Source organism: Miniopterus schreibersii (genome assembly GCF_964146895.1).
Source record: "Miniopterus schreibersii genome assembly, chromosome: 2".
NCBI lineage: Eukaryota > Metazoa > Chordata > Mammalia > Chiroptera > Miniopteridae > Miniopterus > Miniopterus schreibersii.
The window spans coordinates 126,557,455-126,579,828 of NC_138102.1; the positions used below are offsets into that span (position 1 = coordinate 126,557,455).

The 22,374-nt window shown below is 35.4% G+C and overlaps 1 protein-coding gene and 2 pseudogenes across 4 annotated transcripts in view; 1 reads left to right on the forward strand and 2 right to left on the reverse strand.

Annotated features, from left to right (window-relative positions):
• The window catches only part of TBC1D15 (TBC1 domain family member 15), a 56,860-nt gene that overhangs the window by 18,857 nt on the left and 15,629 nt on the right, over positions 1 to 22,374 (reverse strand). The window contains exons 4-11 of one of the 2 annotated variants that reach the window (XM_081129468.1): positions 19,507 to 19,645; positions 14,284 to 14,494; positions 9,436 to 9,538; positions 7,901 to 7,951; positions 7,402 to 7,599; positions 4,675 to 4,803; positions 4,046 to 4,149; positions 2,275 to 2,369 (exon numbers count right to left, since the gene is read on the reverse strand). In XM_081129468.1, coding sequence (XP_080985594.1) covers positions 2,275 to 2,369; positions 4,046 to 4,149; positions 4,675 to 4,803; positions 7,402 to 7,599; positions 7,901 to 7,951; positions 9,436 to 9,538; positions 14,284 to 14,494; positions 19,507 to 19,645 — 1,030 coding nt within the window. The remainder of the gene's footprint in view (positions 1 to 2,274; positions 2,370 to 4,045; positions 4,150 to 4,674; positions 4,804 to 7,401; positions 7,600 to 7,900; positions 7,952 to 9,435; positions 9,539 to 14,283; positions 14,495 to 19,506; positions 19,646 to 22,374) is intronic. The other variant, XM_081129467.1, reaches the window with a different exon arrangement.
• LOC308553228 (small nuclear ribonucleoprotein G pseudogene) lies at positions 3,341 to 3,991 on the reverse strand (annotated as a pseudogene). Its single transcript has one exon. The product of its transcript is annotated as a small nuclear ribonucleoprotein G pseudogene (transcript).
• LOC308551540 (ethylmalonyl-CoA decarboxylase pseudogene) lies at positions 5,857 to 6,792 on the forward strand (annotated as a pseudogene). Its single transcript has one exon. The product of its transcript is annotated as an ethylmalonyl-CoA decarboxylase pseudogene (transcript).

Here is a 22,374-nt window from a genome sequence, read left to right on the forward strand (position 1 = left end):
GCAGTCTCATCCTTGATTTCTTTTTCCCTTCATACCCCATTTAATCAAAAAGTCTTATTAATTCTATCACCAAAATATAACAACTCCATCTATTTCTCCATATCTCCATTACCACCATCTCTTGCTCTACTAATCAGTCTCTCTATTCCTACTCTTAATCTTGATTTAATCCATTTTTCACACAGCAGAAAAAAAGTGACTTTAAAATATAAATAAGATGGTCTTACTTAAAATGCTCCAATAGTTTCTCTTCAAACTTAAAATCCAACTTCTTGGCATGATCCACAAGGCCTAAAGCTTACCTGTGTGTGTTTTTTAATAAAGTGAATTCATACCAAAAAAACCCACAAGCTTTTGGTAATCTTTCCTAAAAAATATTTTGGGGAAAAGTATTACAGAAAAAGAATGTTTTGCCCACGCTGGTGTGGCTCAGTTGGTTGGGCACTGCCATGTGCACCAACGAGTTGCGGGCTCAATCCCTGGTAGGAGGGGTGCAGGAGGCAGCCAATCAATGTTTTCCTCTCACATGATGTTTCTTTTTCCCTCCCTCTCTCCTTTCCTGTCTCTCTAAAAGAATCAATTAAAAAATCTTAAAAAAAGATAAAGGCTTTAAAAAACCTAGTTACATATACTTCTAACTGGTAGAAAGCATGGTATAGTTGAAAGGTCACTTAATTAAGAATTAGACCTGATTATGAATGAGTCTGGGCTATGGAACTAACTAGACAGATGGCTAAAGACAATTTACTAGCCTTTTCTGTGCTTGATTTTATTATCTACTAAAAAATGAGAACATGAAAGTATGTCTCAATTCAAATTATATTATGGGGATTTAAAACATCTAAATTTTCCTCCAATCTCCTAAAAAGAGTGAAAATAGGACACAAGAAAGATTGAGAAAATCAGAGCCATCATCACTGTTCTTGATAAAAAGGGAAGAGGATCTGGTACATGGAAAGAAAAAGCTTAAAATACTGAATTAGTTGATCTCTAAGATCCCTTCCAGTTCAAATATTTTATGTCCAGTCAGGAAAAAAAACAGTCCATTATCATTTTCCCACCTGAAACTGAAAATAGGACAGGGCTTCAACTGGCGACTTCAGATAAACCTATGCCTCGAGACCCCCAACTTTTTTCCTTAGCAAGAGGAAGGATAGTTTATTCTGGTATAATTTATTTTTCAGAAAAATCAAGTTGTTTCAATCAAAAGTACTATTGCTAAAAAGATCTCAGCATTTGTCTCTATGTCTCCAAAAACTACCAAATTAGTCATATTCAGATTTTAGGAACTTTTTTTCTTCCATGGGATGGTAGAGATAACCATGGTGGTAAAAAAATCCCTCTATCTTCATTCATGAAGCTGCAGATAAACAAGACTAAATACAATATAAATATTAAAAAAATAAGTTCCACTACTATCCAAAGCAATCCTAAAATTATACAGAGAAGAGGTAACAAGATAGTTAAGAGCATTAAAACTGGGTACTGCCCTTATTAACCATATAACCTTGGACAAGTGATTTATGCTCTCAGGGCTTCAGTTTTCTTACCAGTAAAATGGAGATTATAAACTGAAATTTGTCAGTAAGACATGTACAGCAATAACTATGCATTCCTTCAATAGCTCATACCAACCTGGCCTTTATCGTAAGAGCCAGACAACCCAGTACTCACTATCTGGAAATAAGTCTAATTCTCTTAATGTAAAATTCTATCATGATTTTTTTAGGGAATAGTTATTCAATTTACAAATATTGACAAAAATTTACTATCTGTCTGGAATCACTAATTTAATTAAAAAATGACACATATGCATATTTAAAGGAGGTCTGGAGGGATATAAACCAAAGCCTATTTAAACATAGTTATCTCTGGATGATTGTTATCTCTGGATGACAGAAAGAAACTAATTTTTATTTTCTTTTTGCTCATCTGTAGTTCCTAATTTTTCTATAATAAACTGTTTTAGAAATAAGGAAGACAATAATTTTTATTGCAACTAATTCGACAAGCAAACAGTTAAATACTCTTTTTACTATTTCACACTTTGAAATTAAAAAATGAAATATATCGGTACTTAAAAATATACTGAGTGAATTCATATACCTATTTGAAGAGGAACCACCAAGAATAGTAAACACATTCTAATGTATTCTCAAATTCTAATTTCTCTTTTGAGCCCCAATTCTATAGCATATATATTCATTTCTTAAATATTATCAGGATTTCAATGTAAACCTCTCTCGTGCACTTCCAAAATTAAGAAAAAATTACCAATAAGACTTCTATAATCTCTTAACCTCGAATTTCTCTTCTCTTGTTCCTCGCTGACAGATTTCCATTGTAGTTTCATCCTGAAGTATTCATCACTATAGAAAACAATTTTATACCAAAAACAGCTTACTTTGAACATTTCACTTAAAAATTTAATTGAGCTTTTCTAAAAACAATTTATCAAAGCATTATAAAGCTAGTGAGATGCAAGTTTATAAATGATACTGAAATGTTTAAAGTTATGAAAACAAAGGAAAAATAAAACAACCTTATATATGTCATAAACTTTGTTTCAACTACTAGAATAATTTAGGTATGATTGTAAGGAAGCATTTACCTTAATCCTTAATATCATACCTAAAATTATTCCAGTAATTAAATATTTTAACCCTGAGCCCTGGCCAGTGTAGCTCAGTGGTTATCACACACTGAAGGGTCGTGGGCTGGATTCCCCATCAAGGGCATGTACCTGGGTTGCAGGTTCAATCCCCAGCCCCTGGCTGGGGCACGGGTGGGAGGCAACCAATCGATGAGTCTCTCTCACATCAATGTTTCTCTCTCTCTCCCCCACTCCCCTCCTTCCTTCCACTCTCTCTGAAAATCAATGCAAAAAATATCCTCGGGTGAGGATTAATAAAAATATATATATTTTAACCATGCAAGTTTCTGAATAATCACAAATACAAGTCTACAGACTTTTTAAAAATGTGGCAACGAGTTTACTGCATAAACTTGTTAATGTTAAGTATTGAAGAGAGAAAGAATTGTTTGAGAGTTTGAATGTGCACATAGAATAAGAGTGTACCTGGAAAGTTGTTCTGTTTCTTTTCAAATCTGAGAAATTATATTAAAATAGAAACATTCTTCTCCCCAAAAACGAAAGATCAGCTTATGTTACAAGAGCACATAAATTTACTTAAAGGTAATTAACCTAAATAGCAAATACACATCTTATGAGCTATTTTTATAACCTCATAATAAATTGCAAAAATAAATCAAGATGAGATATATTTTAAAATCCAAATATAATTAATTATTTTTCAAGTATTCAAAATGTCTGCACAAAGGGACTGAATTCTTTTACTACCTTTCTACATATTCACCAACATATCTGCAATGATGTCCTTCTAATAAATGTTCCTGGCTTGAAATAACTATGGTGCTCATAATATTTTTTTGTCTATTACAAAGATTATTTAACAAAACTTCACTATGAAAATTCATACAACTCAATTTTTATATTGTAGCAAAACAGGTGCTGTGGAGCTGGAACATGTGGAAGCAGTTGATTTCTCTGGTGAACAAAGCCATGCTTTATACTCTTTCTGAGATTTCTAATATGATGACACTATTTCCTCATCTTACCAACATTCCAATATTGTGCTGTTGTCCACTAGTGGCGACCTCCACATATTTCATCTAACACAAGATTCATTAAGGGATCAAATGTGTGTAATATTCCTTGGATATGTCTGCCACCACTTAATTTCAATGATAATTTCTTGTCCATAAATATTTTTTAACTCAAGAGGGTAAACTTTGCTCAAGGTGTCTAATCAGCAAGCTCAAAGACACTGCCAAACAGAATCTGTGGCCTCCCTCATGCTCCTGCGCTGGTGCCCATAATTTTTAAATTAAGAAGATAAAAATAAAATTATTTTCCCATACCCTAGTCTACATATTCCAAATAGTCACCTAGAAACCCTTTACTAATTTGTATGAGTGAGTTACTTGAATTTCTTTGATGAACATACAAAAGACAATTACTTACGTTTTTTGTTTTTGTAACTGAGTTCTTTCCTCCTTGGTACTGTCCCAAGGAAAGTAGCCCAGAAGAAATTTCCATGCTTGCTTTCTCAATGCATGACTGAGTCCCTGAAGAAAACATGCGTGTCAAACACATTCATAAAAAAGAATGCAATACTTTACAAAACTTGCATTTAAATAAACAGAGAGATTAATATTTAAGAGAAAGTTTTATACATAAAAATAGCTCAGTTCAGTAAATACTATCTTGTTGTTGACTTCTAGATTCTAAAGTTATAAGCAGATGCCAGAACGCTTAACTAATGCAGAGTATATAGTAGACTGTATAGCAGACAGTGGGATTGATTAGTTCTTTAAAGCCCAATTGTTACTGGATAATGCAACTACCACTGGGGAACATATATGTCTTCTTCGCATAACCCATAAAACTTCAAATAAGGAAATATATCTTTCCCTACACTTAATGGCATCCCACCTGACATCAAGGGCATCACAAGCATCTCATTCTGTCCTACAGGAATTTTAAAGCATCATTCATCAAAATGGAATTCATTCCCTTCCCCCTCCCCAAAAAAGAACAAATAAAATTTGAATGCCAGCAGTTTAAAATGAAATCCATATTAAAGTATTTACCCCTCTAAATATCATCTGCTTCATATTATCTACATTTAAAATTCTTCCTTCAGAATCAATGTTCTTAGTCCATTCTTCCAGTGATACTGGCTCTCTCCTTTGAACAACAGGTCGTTCTCCCAAATCAATCTAAAATAAGAAGATAAGCAATAAGTAGTACACCTTTAACCAGTGAAATGAAATCAAAGTATATAGAAACTTAAGCTAAAATACAACTACTCAGAAATGTTCTTACATTTTTTTCTGTTTTAAATATATCTTTACTGATTTCAGAGGGAGGGAGGGAGGGAGGGAGGTCAATGATGAGAGTCACTGATCAGCTGCCTCCTGCATGCCCCCTGCTGGGGATCGAGCCCAAAACCCTGGCATGTGCCCTGACAGGGAATTAAACCTCGATCTCCTGGATCCTAGGTCGATGTTCAACTGCTGAGCCATGCCTGGCTAGGCTGTTCTCACATTTTTATTATCTTCCCTTATTTTGCAATATTTAGTTTATGAAATCATAGTTAACATTCTATACATTTGTCCTCCTGCTAAACATACAAACAACTAGGTTACAAATTCAGAGATGGGAAAACACTTGCTATTTTGGGTTTTAATTACATAAGTGCAAAACAGTTAACATGTAAATTCCTACAAGAGACTCTTCAAACTAAATGGTATGCTATATTATTAAAAAACAGTATTATTCCATTAATCATATTCTAAAATTAGTTTTTCTTCCAAACTAAAATTTGTAGCTCTCAGAACTGATTCATGATCCATTAGCTCTACTTGGTATTTTCTACAGTTTTTAATTCAATTAACGGATGTTGGTAATTTAAAAATGCCATTTGCAAGATAAGCCCTTTAATTAATTACCACAATTTAGATATTTATAATGTCCTAACTATGTGCAGCCTAGCACTATAGCAAATTCAATAGTGCTGTTGAGCATATATATAAAGATTTGCCTGCGGGCCAAAGTCCACCTTATTTTAAAAAGAAAAGGTGCCCATGAGAATAAAAGCCTTAGAGTAAGTAGTGTCCTGACTGGCTGCCTCTGGTGCCTACTAAGAAAACACATAAATTAGAAACAGAATTAGAAGCAATACTCTAGGGTCACTATTTACTCACTGCTATGCACTCAATGAAACAACCTGTTCATTATCAAAAGGTAATCAGATCATTCCAATAAGAGAAACCAGCTTGCAGAGAGGGATGGAGTCCAAACAGGAAATGGCAAGAAGTCTTTTGAAGACATCATCTATGTCTATAAGGACAAAATTGCTACATCAAATGGGATTGTCACTTTATAATACATCTTGTGGATTCCATGTGAAAGAAGTAAAATGAAAACCTCAACAGTTTCCTGGGGGATCCATTGACCTTCAGAAGGAAGACAATGACATTGGCTTTTCTGACTCTGAACAATCCAAGTAAAAGGAATGACTTCTCGGGTGTTATGATGCTACAACTTTGGGGAAAATAACTGAACTGGAAAATTGGACAGAGGGGAAAGGTCTCGTTGTTTGTGAGGCAAAAAATACTTTCTCCTCAGGATCTGATTTGAATGCTGTGAAAGCACTAGCAACTCCAGAGGATGGAGTAGCCTTCTGTATATTCATGCAAAACACCTTAACAAGATTTATGAGACTTCCTTTAAAAAGTGTTGCAGTTGATCAAGGTTGGGCATTGGGTGGAGGAGCAAAATCTACTACAGCAAGTGATTTCAGATTAATGACTAGAAGAGTTAGATCAGATTTGTTCACAAAGAGATGAGTATAATACCAAGCTGGAGCGGGGCTACCCAGCTGGCTGAAATTACCGGCACTGGACAAGCTCTCAAAGTGTTAAGTGGGGCCCTCAAACTGGATTCAAAACTGTATTTCAACTTAGGAACAGTCAAAGTCATACAGTTTTCAGATGAAACTGAGTAGAAGAGGCAAAAGAGTGGCTAAAGCAGTTTATGAAAGGGCCACCAGAAGTAACTAAGAGCTTTTAAAAAATCTGTTTCTTCAGGCAAAGAAACTTTATTTCCAGGAGGCATTACAGACCGAAAGAGATCTTTCAGGAACATTTTGAGGTGGACCCACAAATTTAGAGGCTATTACTAGGAAAGGAAAATTTTTTAAATAGTTGTTTTTAAACAATATGTACAACTCCAATGACTCATATGCAGAAAAGTCAAATAATATTAAATATGAATGTCAGAATTATTTTGAAGGGTACTACCAGTTTGGGGTTTGTTTTTAATAATTTTTTGAATACCTAAACTCATTGGCATAGTTTTCAGTATACAACAGTCCCCTCCTTATCTGTGAGGGATAGATTCCATGACTCTAGCAGATGCCTGAAATCGCAGATAGTACTAAACCCTATGTATAATGTTTCTTCCTTTACTTATATACCAATGACAAAGTTTAATTTACAAATTAGGCACAGTAAGAGATTAACAATGGTAACTAATAAAACAATTATAACAGTTAAAAAAAGGTAATCGAAGAAAAGAGATCCAGCATTAATGAACAGAAAGTATACATAGTAATGGATGAAGAACAACAATTTGGTGGCAGGACAAGTGTTATTTGTTAGATATGTTAGTTAGCAAAAAGTTGTAAGAAAGGATTATGAGAAAGAGGCAAATATAACCAAAATTGAGTTTCTATATCTATAGCATTCATACATGTTTAAAAACATTCCTCATGTTAAAATATAGGAACTTTATTAATAGAAATCTCCACTCACTCTTGTGATGACTTCAAATCCCGGTTCTTCTTGTTGATTTATCTTTAAACCTGGAATAGCATCACTAAGAAAATCTGCCATTTCTGAAGGTGGTCGTTGATGTGTAGAGGGATCGTTGCCTCTCAAACTATCAAAAATGTAGTTTGTGACTTTGGAAAATCCTACCATAGTTGCTGTATAAGGATCCTTTTTAATTTTCTATGTAGTAGAAAGAAAAATATTAGCATTATTAATTCAAATGAATAAAAATGCTTCATGATGGGGAAAAGGGCAAAATTTTTTTAAACAGAGGGAAATCAAAACTAAAACAAGAGTGTTCTAAGATTATCTTAAAATTTTATTTTTTTCTGAGAAAATTTTAATTTTCTAAGTCAAGTCTTTTCATTTGTTTAAGGTAGTATATTAAATGACAAATTAATGCTACTGATTGAACTGCAGATAAACAAGTGATTTGCAGGCTTCATTCAATCTGCACATCAGAAACATATGCAGTGCTTACTTTCCATTGGTGAGTGGCCCACAACAGCTTTCTTCTGTCTAGCAGTCCTGCCTTCACAAAAAAAATATATTTCTTGAAGTGTGCAGTACCACACTAGTCTAACACAAAATATTTGGCAGCTAAGTTTAAAAGCTCACAATATTTAAATATTAGTTGGTATTTTAATCTAATTATATGATTAGTCAATCATGCCAATAAAAAATAATTTGTTCTGGGCAGTGCTATCCTGGAAAACGGCAAAATGTTTTTCTACTGCTAGGGTAACTTCTAAATCCCAAACTGCCTTATTTTATTATTCATATTTAGCAAAAATAGTTACTTCTTTAAAGTCGATCTTGATTATTTTTTATAATAAGAAAACCTGTTCCCTCACTTTTTTGTTGTTTTGTTGTTGTTAATCCTCACCCAAGGATATTTTTTCCATTGATTTTTTAGAGAAAGTGGAAGGGAGGTGGGGTGGGGGAAGAGAGAGAGAGAGAGAGAGAAACATCAATGTAAGAGACACACTGACTGGTTGTCTCCCGCACTCACCCAGAATGGGCTCGGGATCGAACCCGCTACCCAGGTATATGCCCTTGACTGAAAATCAAACCCACAACCCTTCGATGCAGAGGATGATGCTCTAACCACTGAACCACACCTACCAGGGCACTTTTTTTTAAATCCTCGCCCGAGGATATGTTTTTATTGATCTTTAGAAAGAGAGGAAGGGGGTGAGAGAGGGAGAAACACTGATGTGAGAGAGAAACATGGACAGGTTGCCTCCCGTACACACCCAGACCGGGGATGAAACCCGAAACCTGGGTATGTACCCTGAGCAGGAATCAAACCCGCCACCTTTTGGTGTACGGGACAACTCTCCAACGAACTGAGCCACCCAGCCAGGGCCCTCAGGTTCTATTTTAATCAGCATTTAGCTCTCGTCCTCCTTCCTTATTTATCTTCAGAACCAAGAAGAGAGCATTTGGGACAGAGTAAGCACTCAAACATTTGTTGAATGAGTAAGTGAATACATGAATGAATAAACCACCATTTCATTAGCTTACAAAGAAATGTGACTAAAAAATAAACTAACTTTATTTGTGTTAAGTGCATATTTTTAGCCGAATGCAAGAATATACTCAAATACTTTAAGAGGAATTAGAACCTAATTAAACGGAAAACAAAAATTCAAACCAGATTTTTGCCTAAGTTTATCATTAATGAATTCGAAGTGGCTTATACAGTGACCTTTCACCTAATCAATGAAAGCTATGATGATAAAAATCTGATATCCAATTTCAGTATTATGATAAAGAAAAAAAATGCCTTAAGAGTAACTAAGAACCAAGGAAGCTTCTGAGTCTAACAAATAATATGAAACATACTAGTATTCTATAAAATTACAGAGAATAGTTTTATAAACTTTACACATGCAGAGACATTTGCCTCATTCTGTATAATCTAAAAAGTTGAGAGGTAGGAGATATATAAAATAATGAAGACAGATTAACAGATTAATAATACAAGATAGATTAATAATACAAGAAACATACTTGTATTAAACCATATGCTGGTTCATCCAGAAGATTTTCAAAAGACTGTGAAAGACTCTTATTCTGACAATTCACAAGAAGTATTCTTTTATCCTGTGGAGATCTGTAATAAAAAGAAGGGATGTGTTGAAAATACTAGCACACTGCATCAATTACTACCTGAATAACTCTAGTGCAGTCACTTTTCCTTAACAACAAAAAACTTAAATGTTCAGTTTTAGAACTGTTTCCCATTAATACAATATTAACAAGTATTTAGTAACTACCTTGAGTTCCAAAACTACGTGAAACATGAAATGTTAAATTAACAAATATTAAAGGGTTGAAGTCTATTTTTATTCTAGGTAAAACCAAGAAGAGCAAATTGTAATGAACCCAAATCCTGTTTAGAATTATAGTAAAAAAAACCTTACAAGTATATTGTCCTTTATTATCATAAAACTAAAGTAAAACAAAACACATTCTAGGATTCATCAGTATATATACTATGTACATTATAGGAAAATGTCCTATTTTGAAATGGCTTCCAATTTCATTTAACAGCTTGGTGGTATTGTATATAAGATGTTAAAAATATAAGATACAATAGATTATCTGATAAAGATCATGAATGTGCTAACCATAATTATTATAATACACGCAAACATATTTAACAAGGTTATAAAGTACAGTTCAGGTACTCTGGACACAAGTTTTTCTCCACATTTCTTAACAGCTACAGAGCAAATAAAAAACATTCCAAATAGACATGTGTCTAATTTCAGCTAATCGGATGAATTATCCTTTTTCTTTTCCTGTTCAATAAGTTTGAGCCCAGCCAAGCGTGGCTCAGAGGTTGAGCGTCAACCTAGGATCCAAGAGATCGAGGTTTGATTCCCAGTCAGGGCACATGCCCGGATTGAGGGCTCGATCTCCAATGACTCTCTCATCATTGGTGTCTCTATCTCTCTCCCTCTCCTTTCCTATAGAAAAATAATAATAAGTTTGATAACTTAGTAAGTCAGCTGTAATGAATCCACAACTTTTGTGTTTAAAATAAAAATTAAATGTATTATTTTGCTGCTATCTATTTCTAGTTTATTATAAATGTTTGAGATAAGAACTTTAATAACAGTTATCTCTTCTCAATTCTAACACAACAGAATGCAACAGCAACCCTAAGGGATATACGAAACCCAAAAGAGAATCTTATTCTTACATACTCAGAAACAGCATTCAATCTTCAGAGACAATAGGAGCTTAATAAGCCCTTTGGCTTTAAGTAGATGAGGTTGAGTCATTTGAAGTAGAAAAAAAGTAACTATTTAAATGTTCAATTTTCATTAAACACCATTTTTCTGAACACTTTTTGGGGTCATGCTTAATATGAAGTCCTACAGGTTCTCATACAGTATTTTTAAATGACAGATCAACTTTTAAATGTAGCACGAGAACAAGAAACTAATATAGAAACATACTTTTTCCTAGCACACTGCAGTTGGCACAGTGGTTATTATTTTGTTTCTAACAATAAATTAAGTCAAATTATTTCTTTAAAATCCAAATAAAAATTGGTCATGGAAACCAAAACCCTGTCTATGCACGTAGAAGGGGAACAAATATACAACCTTCAACTATCTGGACTCAGATCATTATTACGGCTACAGATCTAAAACTGTAGTCAGTATGCTGCAGATGAGAAGAAGAAATGCTTGCCCAAAGAACAAGCAACCACAGATTCTTTTTAAAAAGGAAGGATTTCATTTTTTATACCCAATGCTCCTAGTTTACTATTCTTCCTTTTGGTCTCTACAATGATCTCAGACCTCAGAAACATGACATCGTTTTCCTTAGGATAACTGCTACAGTGACAGGAAATGGGATCCACATGGCTGACACGGAGTACAGCAAGAAAAGAAAAAAAGGGGGGGCGGGGGCTTGGCCAGCATGGCTCAGTGGTTGAGCATGGACCTATGACCCAGGAAATCACAGTTCGATTCCTGGTCAGGGCACATCCCCAGGTTTTGGGCTCCATCCCCAGCAGGAGGCAGCCAATCAATGACTCTCATCATTCATGTTTCTCTCTCTCTCTCCCTCCCTCTCCTTTCGTCTCTCTGAAATCAATAAAAAAAGGGGGGGGGGGGTGATACTGGAAATTTTTATTTCTTTGGACTTTAATTGGGAATCCCATTTACTTGGATAATAACTAATGAACATAAAGAATAACAAACTTTAATATCTCCCTAAGAACCTAATAATGGCTTATACAAATTTGGGACTTTTTTTATACTGGTGACTGCTTGTCTGGAGTATCTACATCCTACCATTTGGACTCAACATATAACCTCTCTGGTGAGCTATAAGACACAATGTAATTGGTCATAATTTACTATGGGAAAGAGAATAGGGGGTGCTAATTTTCAACCAAAACAAACAAACAAATAAAAAACAGACAATATTATTTTATTCTGTTAAGGGCCATGAAGGAAGCAAACAAGGGAATGAAACAGTGAAAAGGAATGGGCATAGGAACCTACGTTAAATGGGAGAGAGGGCATCCAGAGAAGCCCCTCTGAGGAAGTGCCATTAAACTAATACCTCAAGGATAAGAAAGGGAAAAATGTATTCCACACAAAAAAAACAGCATACATAAGGACCCTAAGACAAGAAAGCATTTAAAGTGTTTTAGGAACTGAAAGAAAACCATGTGGCTAGACTACAGAAGAGAATAGTATGAGATGAGGTTTAACAGATAAACAGAGCTAAGATAGGGCAGGCCCTCAATGACCACAGTAAGAAGTCTGAATATTATTTAATGTTACACCAAAACTCCTCTTCAAGTTAAATCCTCACATCCTTCTAATATTTTTCGTGACACCATTTTGATCCCTTTCATTACACTAGTCGTCTTTTCCATGTAGTATAGTTAGTCTAACACATTTAAAATACAGTGCTTAAAACTAAGCCCAGTTCTCCAAAGTATGATCTCAGCAGTAAAGAGAGGTTCTACTACTTCATCCTAGAGACTATGCTTTAATCAACAGTCTCAGATCAATTGAGCTATTTTTCTGACTGTTACATCACAACACTGATTAATACTGAGCTTGCTCTACAGATAAAACCCCAACTCTTTATTCATTCAATTAAGATTGATTGTATGGCTCAGCAGTTGAGCATCAACCTAAGATCCAGGAGATACCAGTTCGATTCCTGGTCAGGGCACATGCCCAGGTTGCAGGCTCGATCCTCAGCAGGGGGTGTGCAGAAGGCAACACATCAATGACTCTCTCATCATTGATGTTTCTATCTCTGTCTCTCCCTCTCCCTTCCTCTTTCTCTGAAATCAATAAGGATATATTTTAAAAAAATAAAAGATTGATTGCAAATATGTGCATAGCTATTCAGGCAACCAAACCTTCTGCCCCATCATGACAATGCCCCTCCTGAAATCTACTTAACCCGCAGTGGTACCCTATTCAGTTTCTCACTTGAAGATCCAGACCCAAATACTACCAACCAGGCCTGACTTTCTTATGGTTACTGGTACTGATAAGCATACCTACTGCCAGCCAAGAATGATCAACATGGTATGGGAGAAAATTTCACCCCAGAAAACACATAGTCAATATCTTCCAACTTTTGGATCACTCCTAGCTTTATATAACCTAAATTTAGACATGATAAAGGACATTTTTCTATTTTCAATTATAAAGGGAGGACATTTATTAATGAACTTAACAATCATCCCTACAGTTCCCCAAGCTAAAAATCTCAACTTCTCCCTTCTTCTCACCTCCACATATCCAACCAATCACAAACTCTAAAACTTGTATCTTCCCTGTCACTCTCCTATTTCATACCACTATAATTTCATTGAGATGATTAGAACCACCTGCTAATATGATTTACAAGATCCTTCATGGTTTGGCCTTTACCCAGCTCTTTGGCCTCATCTTTAAATTTGGTACTTCCCCTTCCCCTACTATGCAGACCTGCGATACTGAATTATTCTGTCCTGTGATTATATCGTGTTTTACATCCTCCAATCTAAAAGATCTCTAAGTATTTCCTTCCATTTCATGCTAATGTTCACTCATTTGTCAGGTCTCAACTTAGACGTCACTTCTTCAGAAAGTATTCCGACTCCTATCCAACCCACAGTCTGAATGAGGTACCCTTCCTCTCTTCTTGGGAGCTCCCAAAGCATCTTCTATGTTCTTCATCTTAGTTCTTGAATTTTATTGCCATTTATTGGTTGGTATCCTTCACAAGACCATAAACTCTCAGATATCCAGAAACATGCCTGTTTTGTTCACTACTAAATATCAAGCAATTAGCATGGTGCTCTGAACATAATTGATACCCAAAATATATCTGATGAGAGCGAAAGCAAGAAAGAGTAGGTATGTACAAAGGCACATAGGTGAATAAATATAAGATACAAGATTTTTTTTAAATGAGGAAGCCCTGTCTTCCATACTTACAATAATTTTATAAAGGGTTCAGACTTGCCTGACTTAAATTTGCAACATTTCAAAAACTCTGTTTAATAGAAAGTACATAATAAAAGGTAAACTTGGTAAATATATAATCCATAAGCTATTAGTGCATCTTATTTAAATGTATATAAAAATATTAGATCACTATTCTTTAAAACTGTAATAAGGTGATTGCAGATCCAACTTACTAAAATGACAAAATTTTACACAGTCATTCATCCAAAGCAGTCGATATCCTAGAAAAATAAAAAGCTGCTTGTTCCCCGATACGCACTTAAGTCACTGATACCCAGTGACAAGCAAAAACAGTTTGCCTTGGGACCAATGCAACGATCCAATCTCAATAAGTAGAAAGTAATTTGATACTTACTCACATAATACCACATATTTTTCAAGAGAGTCAATCAGTAGTTTGCTATCGCCTTGATGAAAGTGCAGAGCAGGGAGAACGACGTCATCCTTTAGACAGAACACCAAATACGACCAGCCCATACCCTCTTTGCTCTGCTTGATTGATTTCAGGTCTGTCAAACTGAACAGGAATGACCATTTGCTTTTCCCATTTCTATGACTTGCAGTATCTTAAAAACAAGAAAGTAGGGCAAAATATTTTTGTTCACCTTTTTAAAAGGTACTGACAGTGCTCTTCATGACTGCCTAACAGAAATTTGTTAACCCTAGGGAATGACTATACCATTCATGTCACCTATGGCTTCCACCTGTATTAAAAATGGCAACATATATTTTCTTAAAAGAATAATTTTTCAAATAATCATCCTACTGTACACAAATTAAAAAGGTTATCCCATTTATTTTTTAATGTAATTTTTTTATCTTTATTGTTGAAAGTATTACAGATTTCCCCTTTTTTCACCCACTGATCCCCTCCACCCAGCATCCGCCCCTGCCCCCCACCAGGACTTCTCCACACTATTGTCTGTGTCCACAGGTTATGCATATACTCATATAAGTTCTTTGATTAATCTCTTCCCCACACACACTCTCCCACCCCAACCTTCCCTCTGAAATTCATGAGACTGTTCCATGGTTCTATGTCTCTGCATCTATTTTGTTGATCAGTTTATTTTGTTCCTAAGATTCCACATGAATGAGATCATGTGATACTTGTCTTTCTCTAACTGGCTTATTTCACTTTGCCCAAAATGAATATGGCTTTGAAAACAGGCTGGCTGGATTCAAATTGCAGTACCACAATCTTACTAAGTGAATGATTTGGAACAAATAACCAAATCTGAGCCTCAGTTTCTCCATCTGTAAAATGGAGATAATTATACTTACCTACCAATGTTATTCTAAGAATTAAGAGATAATACCTGTCAACTAACTAGATACAGTACAAAGTATATAGCAAATACTCAATAATGTTAATCTTTCCCACTCCCCTAAATATGACTGGTACAGTGCTCTTGGACAATCATTTAAAACAAAAAACAAACACAAAACCTTTATTTCCCTCACTTCCTTTTGCAATTATTTTTACTAGACTAATTGGTGAAGGTATGTAGGTATAAAAAATAATATTGAAGTGAACAGACTTTTTTTTTCTTTTTTTTCTTTTTTGGGGGCAAAAACCCAAAGAACAGTGGGGAATTAAGGCTGAAAAGATAACTAAGTTGTGAATGCTTCAGAGAGAATGAATATATTTAATCTTCCTGCTAAATCAATCTTTTACTAAATTAAGACCTCATTTCAAACCAAACTATAGTTATGTAAAATAAAGCATTTTCTGAGTTTGTGGGCTGTTTATAGAAGCTTTAAATCCTAAGTTTGTGAGCAATATCATAATTGATAACAAGCAACTCAAAGATTATCTACTTCAATAAAAATTTAAAGGAAAAATGTTTCTTCTCATTAATAATTAATTTCCAATCTATTTATAATTTCTAATCACTTTAACATTTTAACTCAAACATAAGCATGTCATGTCTCTGAAATTTTAAAAAACATTTTCCCCAATGCTATTTCCTAAGAAGTATTATTCGAGCTCTTCATTAATTCCACCCAACATTATCAATTCTACAAAGATGAACTGCATAGATGATACATGCTTACAGAACCTGATCAAAGGGTAGATCAACTGATGTTGACCTGCATGTATATCACCTTCTTATAGTCAGGAACACTAAAACGCCACCACCTCTGACAAGATCTCCTCAACTGACACAAAGAAATCTACGGCTTATAGAAACCACTACCTGCAAGGAATGCAGGCACCATCACTATGTCATGGACACTTTAGCAAGTGTCATTTCAAAGAAACCCAGAAAGGCTAAAGTAGCACACCAGTTGAAATGGTGAGCTTATATCTAAGGTTGGTACTAGATTAAGTGCCATGTGCCCACCTGACCACTATTCATCATGTTTTACTGGAATTTATATTACAGAGCTTATAACACTACTACAAGCTAATATCAAAGTGAGAACAATTCTACAATTCCAACTTCTTCATGTATCATTTAAGTGTGAATATACTTGGACTACCTAGGAAAGATACATATTACTTTATTATCTGCAAAGACCAAAAATATTTTCACTGAAAAAGAGCAATGGAATAAACAATTCTCTAAATAAAATTCTTAAATTACACAAAAAGTATTTAACCCAAATTAATGTAAGAAAATCATGTGGAGAATATTAAATAACACATGCAGGTTACATAAATTATCAGGTGTCTGTGCATATTCAAAACTAAAAATTTTGCATAGATTTTTCCCTCGGTAATGGAAGAAACACATTACATATTAAATAAAACAGAAAATGCGTCACACATTTCATCACTAAAAATGCTGATAAATGATGAGAGAAATATTACAAGTCAATTCTAGAAGTCCCTTTATGAGAACAGGAACTTCATTTTGTCCCAACTATATCCCCAGGTCCTAGAAGAGTGACTACCACATAATAGGTACTCAAAGATGTGTTGAATCAATGAATAACCTAACACCAAATCAACATAAAAGTAATCTGCAGTTTAATCTATCACCAAAATAACTAACCAGAAAAAGAAATGGTTAAAAAGAAAAACAGAAACCAAGAGTTAGCTCAAAATTTCCTTCTTTCTCCTTACAGAAAGGTAAATAAAACTAATTAGTTCTGATGAACTTACGATGTTACCAAATACATGTAAAAAACATCTCCAACACACTGACGTGGGAAAACTGGCCATAACAGAAGAGTAAAACAAAAGAGCTCAGTAAGTATCCCTGTCTTAAATAAAATTAACTAACATCAAGAACATGGCATTTTAGATGGTTTTGGAGAACATCATGGCAGTCTGTTGTTTTGGGAATATGTATTTTCAAAACATTTGATCTGCTACATAAAAACAAAGATTTAGCAGTAGAAATTCTTATGAAATATAAAGTTAAATAAGTCTTCAATAGTCAACTTTTTAAAGGTTTGTCCCAAGTTTCCTTTGTGAATCACCAAAAAAAGTAAAAAGTAAAAAAAAAAAGGGAAGGTTATAATAAAAATTTTATTTGAAAAATATTCTTTTTAAAAATATAAAAATGTTTTTAACAAAAAAATATATATATATATAAATGTTTCATAATGACACTATTTTGAATTTGGAAACATCAAGCCTAGAAAATGTCTTCTTTAGGAAGGTGTTTTGATGAAACATAATCAGATGAGAATAGTCTAGGACAGGATGGAGTGGGACAGGCTACATGGCACTTCATAACTCCAGGTTTTGTTAAATATGTGTATGCATACTGAGCCAAATTGTTCAAAGTATTTCTTACTGCAATGCACAATCATAAATTTTTTTAAATACGGGGGGGGGGGCGCGAAATATTCTTAACTTTTATATATTATAAAATAAAGTTATGCTCTTTACTTTGTAAGTCACAATGCATGGCCAAGCCAAGTAAGCAGTATTTACATCTGTGGTTTTTTGCTAAGCGACACAGTGGTTCTCAACTTCACACATTTATATCACTAGGAGAGATTTTGAAAAATACAGATTCCAGACTCCATCTCCAGAGTATGATTTAATTTGCTGGATAAAAGCCAGGCATTGGTATTTTTTTAAGAGCCTTTTTCCCAAATGATTTCAATGTGCAGCCAAAGTTGACAACCACTATGCTAAAAAGATCTTTAGCCCTGGCCGGGTGGCTCAGTTAGTTGGAGCATCATCCTGTACACCAAAAGGTTGTGGATTTGATTCCCAGTCAGTCAGGGCACATACCCATGTTGCAGGTTCAATCCCAGGTGAGGGCACATACAGGAGGCAATTGATCAATGTTTCTCACATGGATGTTTCTCTTTCTCTCTCTCTCAAAAAATAAGTAAATAAATAAATAAAAAGATCTTTATTGTCAGACTATGCTTTTCTCATCAACATAATGCTTCATTCTATGAAATTATGAAAACTCCTTTTGCTCATTCCTGTAGCCTGACTTTTTCATTTTCAAGGATTTAACATTAGGCAACAAACAAAAAATGACAATTCACAAAGATCTAGAGAAGTAAAAAATCCCTCACATGCCAAACAGACTAAAATCCTATGGTTTTATCTTTCCTTAACACTTGGCATTGTTCTGGTTAAGAACCTCCCCTCCCTTTTAGTAGAAAGGGAATTCCAATAAATAAATAAATAAAGTAAAAGAGAGACACACACACATGCATGAACCAATTACTGTCCGTATCTTGTGAATTACTATTTCCTTAACTGCCACTGTTTCAAATCATACAGTTCAAAATGTAACTATTATATATAAGAATAATTCCCCAGGCCATATAGGAAAATCAATTTTACTTAGTAACAATGCTATATATATCAATACATATTCTAATAAATTCTGGCCAGGTTTTTTTAATCTGGTAAACATGGATAAATTCCTGTATCAGACCAAAATCATTAAAAGATATACTTTTACTTATAAACACAGAGGAAATCAATAGGAAAAAAACATTTTAACTCTATACAAGTGTTTAATATTTTTAAAAGCAATCAATCACAAATAACCTGGCCACATCACAGATGGGCTAGCTAGACCATATTTGGAGTAGTATATGTGTTCTATCAGGCTGTTAGCTTGGCTCTTTTTTGTTACCTACATGTAGATAATTACCACATAGCAAACAGGTTTAAATATATATGTATATATGTATATATGTATATATGGGAGAATAGTCACTGAACATGTATAAAAGGAGACTGCAATGAGCTGTGAAGATCCCAATAAACACTGAAATTAGAATGGGATGGTTTAGCGGTATACTCCATCTCCCCCTGGTGCTTTAGGATGAAATAACATTTTTTTTTTATTCTACTAGATTAAGAAAAATGTGCATGAGAGACAGCCAGAGCAATTTTCTAAAGTGTTTCTATTTTCTGCCATTAATAACTACAAAACAAAAAAAGTATTTTTAAAGCCTTTTTATGAAGTCACAACCAACAAAACAAAACAAAACAAAACAAGAGATGAAAAGGGAATATAAAATATGAGTTATGTGTATCAAAGCATCCTTCTTCTCTGAGGAACATTAAAGAACTTTCTTTGCACTTTTGTTTATATATTATTGTAGCAAATCAGTTTAAGATTTCAAAAGATTTAATTCATACCTCCATTGGTATGCGGTTTCTTTTTAAATGAAACTGTATTAACCATGTCCCACTCTGCTTCGTAACTGTTTACATGTTCCGGTCCTCGATGAGCTCTTTCTTTTGGGGCCTGGGTCCATTCTACAACTGAACTGGAGTCCTAAAATAATTATAACATATAAAATATTTAGAGTCTAGAAGTAGAATTCAATTTCAATCACTATCATCTTCTCAGTATCTATATAAATTTTGTACATTGTGGCAGGTGTCGCTGGTGGGAAAACACTATTTTCTATCATTTTCTCCCTTACCCATCTTTACCAAAAGCATAAGAAAGGATTACACAGTTCTCCCTCTCAGGAGCACACCTGGGCCTTTCCTATCCTCCTCTTCTTCCCCCCAGTCATGTTACCTTTGTCTTTCCCTCCAAGCTACAAGGGCCCTTCTTTTGCTTCTGTAACTTGTTTCCTGAGCCTACCCAACCCAGCTGGCTCACTTCTACTACCTTTGTTCTCTGAAAAATGAGTAGCCCAAGGGAAAGGCCTAAATTTCAACACCAAGGATCCCCCAAGGACACAGCCTAGCCAGGTCACTCTGAGTCCCAACTATTACCAAGCCTACCCATACCTAGAGAGTATACTCACTTTTCTGTATGTGCTGTTAAATATGAGCACTACAAAGATCACCAAACATCAGGTAAAGGTCTATACAAAAGACAAAGTCCAAATGAAACAAGGGGGGAATAGTAAATTAGAGGAAGTAGACTATCTAGAGACATGAAAGTGATACCACTGTAATTAACTAGTTATTAATAACAGGAAAGGAGCAAAGGAAAGGCCAAATATTATAGGCATGCCATTTGGGCAAGCTTTGCCAGGAAGCTGCAGTTTTACACTCCCCAGGGATCCACCAGTCCATTCCCTGCAGATCAATGGGGTAAGGGACTGAAGGGGAGGCATAGATGCATGCCCAATAAAGTTGGGGTGACATAGGGAAGGTATTTGCCTGTCAGTCATACCTGGGAACAGGTCATTGACCAGAATGGGCATGGTCACTGCAAGCATGGAAAGATCGGAGATACTTAATTTCCTGAATAAAGAAAGTTGCTCTCCTGCTCTCTTGGTTGACTCTTGGCTTGCGGGGCTCTTGCTCCGGCTTCCTGCATTTGCCCACATGGCCCACAGCCACGTGGATCCCACACATGATAGACTAAAGGACTGCAACTAGCCTTATGCTGAACTGGAGCCGGCTGCAATATGGAACAGAAACTCTGGACACTGGCTTTGCTTTTAGCTCTACTGAATCCCCAGCTACATTTCTTCTATGACAGGATTAAGGGAAATAGGACATTAGAAACACAGAGACATAATTCGACCCAAAAAAAAAAATCACTTACTCAAGTGTGTGTGTCTCAGAAAATACTTTTTCTTGAGATATCGTAAGGACTCCACCCCCTAGCACTCAATGGGGAAAGGGATACCCCAACTTCCCCAGTAACAAAAGCATCTAAAAAACTATCCTTAAACTCCTAAGGAATAAGGAAGGATATTACATCCACTAAGAACAGGATGCTGTGTTTAAAAAGGGGATGAGACAAGCCAGTAAGCCTGGACAAGTGGAATAGGGAAACTAAGACAAATAGCTGAACAAACTGGAAGAGCAATTTACAGTAGATACAGGTCACCTCCCTAGAAATAACATCTAGGCCTCAGTCGTATTTCAGCTCCAGGCCCAGAAACGCAACAAAACCAGGTGAGCAACATCAGGACCAACTGCAATGGCTAACAAACGAACCCCTGCCCTGGAACTGACCAATCAATGGAGACCACAACCCTGAAGGAACACACCTAGAAAACTGATGAATATTCTGCTGAAACCCTCCCCCCTAAGATATCCACCTGCAAGAAAGAGATAAAAGCCTCAAGACAAAGGACCCAGCTCTTGTACTCCCTCTGGGGAGCAGGCCCCACCATTCCCTTGCCTGCCTTCTTCCCCCAGAGGCATGCATCCCCTGAACTCCAAGGGACCCCATAAGACTTGCAACCAGGGGAGCAATGGGCAGTGGCAGCTTGTCCCAGGCTAACCCCTGAACCTGTCCCCAAAGCCCCCTTTCTCTCACTTCCCAGAGAGCCAGGGCAGCCCAGCTTAGTCTCCCGTTGCTGCTTCTTCATAAGCCCTTTCTTGTTTTCCTGTCTCTAGCTTTAATAAACATTCCCTCAAAGTCACCTAGATGCATGTTGTGAAATTTTTTGTCCAGAAAGTCAAGAACCCACACACTACTGGCTGCCCTAGGCAGACCCACTCAGGGTCATGTACCCTGTCTGGTAACAGGGAGAAGGGAACAAACAATACAATGTCTTAGAAATTAAAACTAAAAAAAAACTTAAAAAGGCAATAAAAAAACTAGAAGATAAAACTGAAGAAATTGCCTGGCCGGGTGTGGCTCAGCGGCTGAGTATCGACCTAGCACCTTTTTTCTCAGGAAGCATAAGAACTACACCAAAACAAGGGTGTAAACCAAAATATGTAGATAACAGCATAGGATACAAAAAACGGGGATTAAAATATGGGAAAGAGGCAAAAAGAATTCCCAGGATAACTTGCTGCACAGCAAACCAAAAAAGCAACCAGTTCAGAATGAAGAGTGTAAGACTCTGGGAGAAATGTCTCTATGAAGATGAAATTAAAAAATCATATGATTAAATACTTTGAAAAGAAACATGGACAACTGAACCAGAGTTTCAAGGTGAAGGTGAATTAGAGACAACAGAGAGCTAAATCTCTACCTACCATAGTGAGAAGTCAATACATGATACAGATGTTAAACATGAGTTATTATAAAACCCAGTGATTCTACTCCTAGGTTTTCAAGAGAAAATATATATCCAC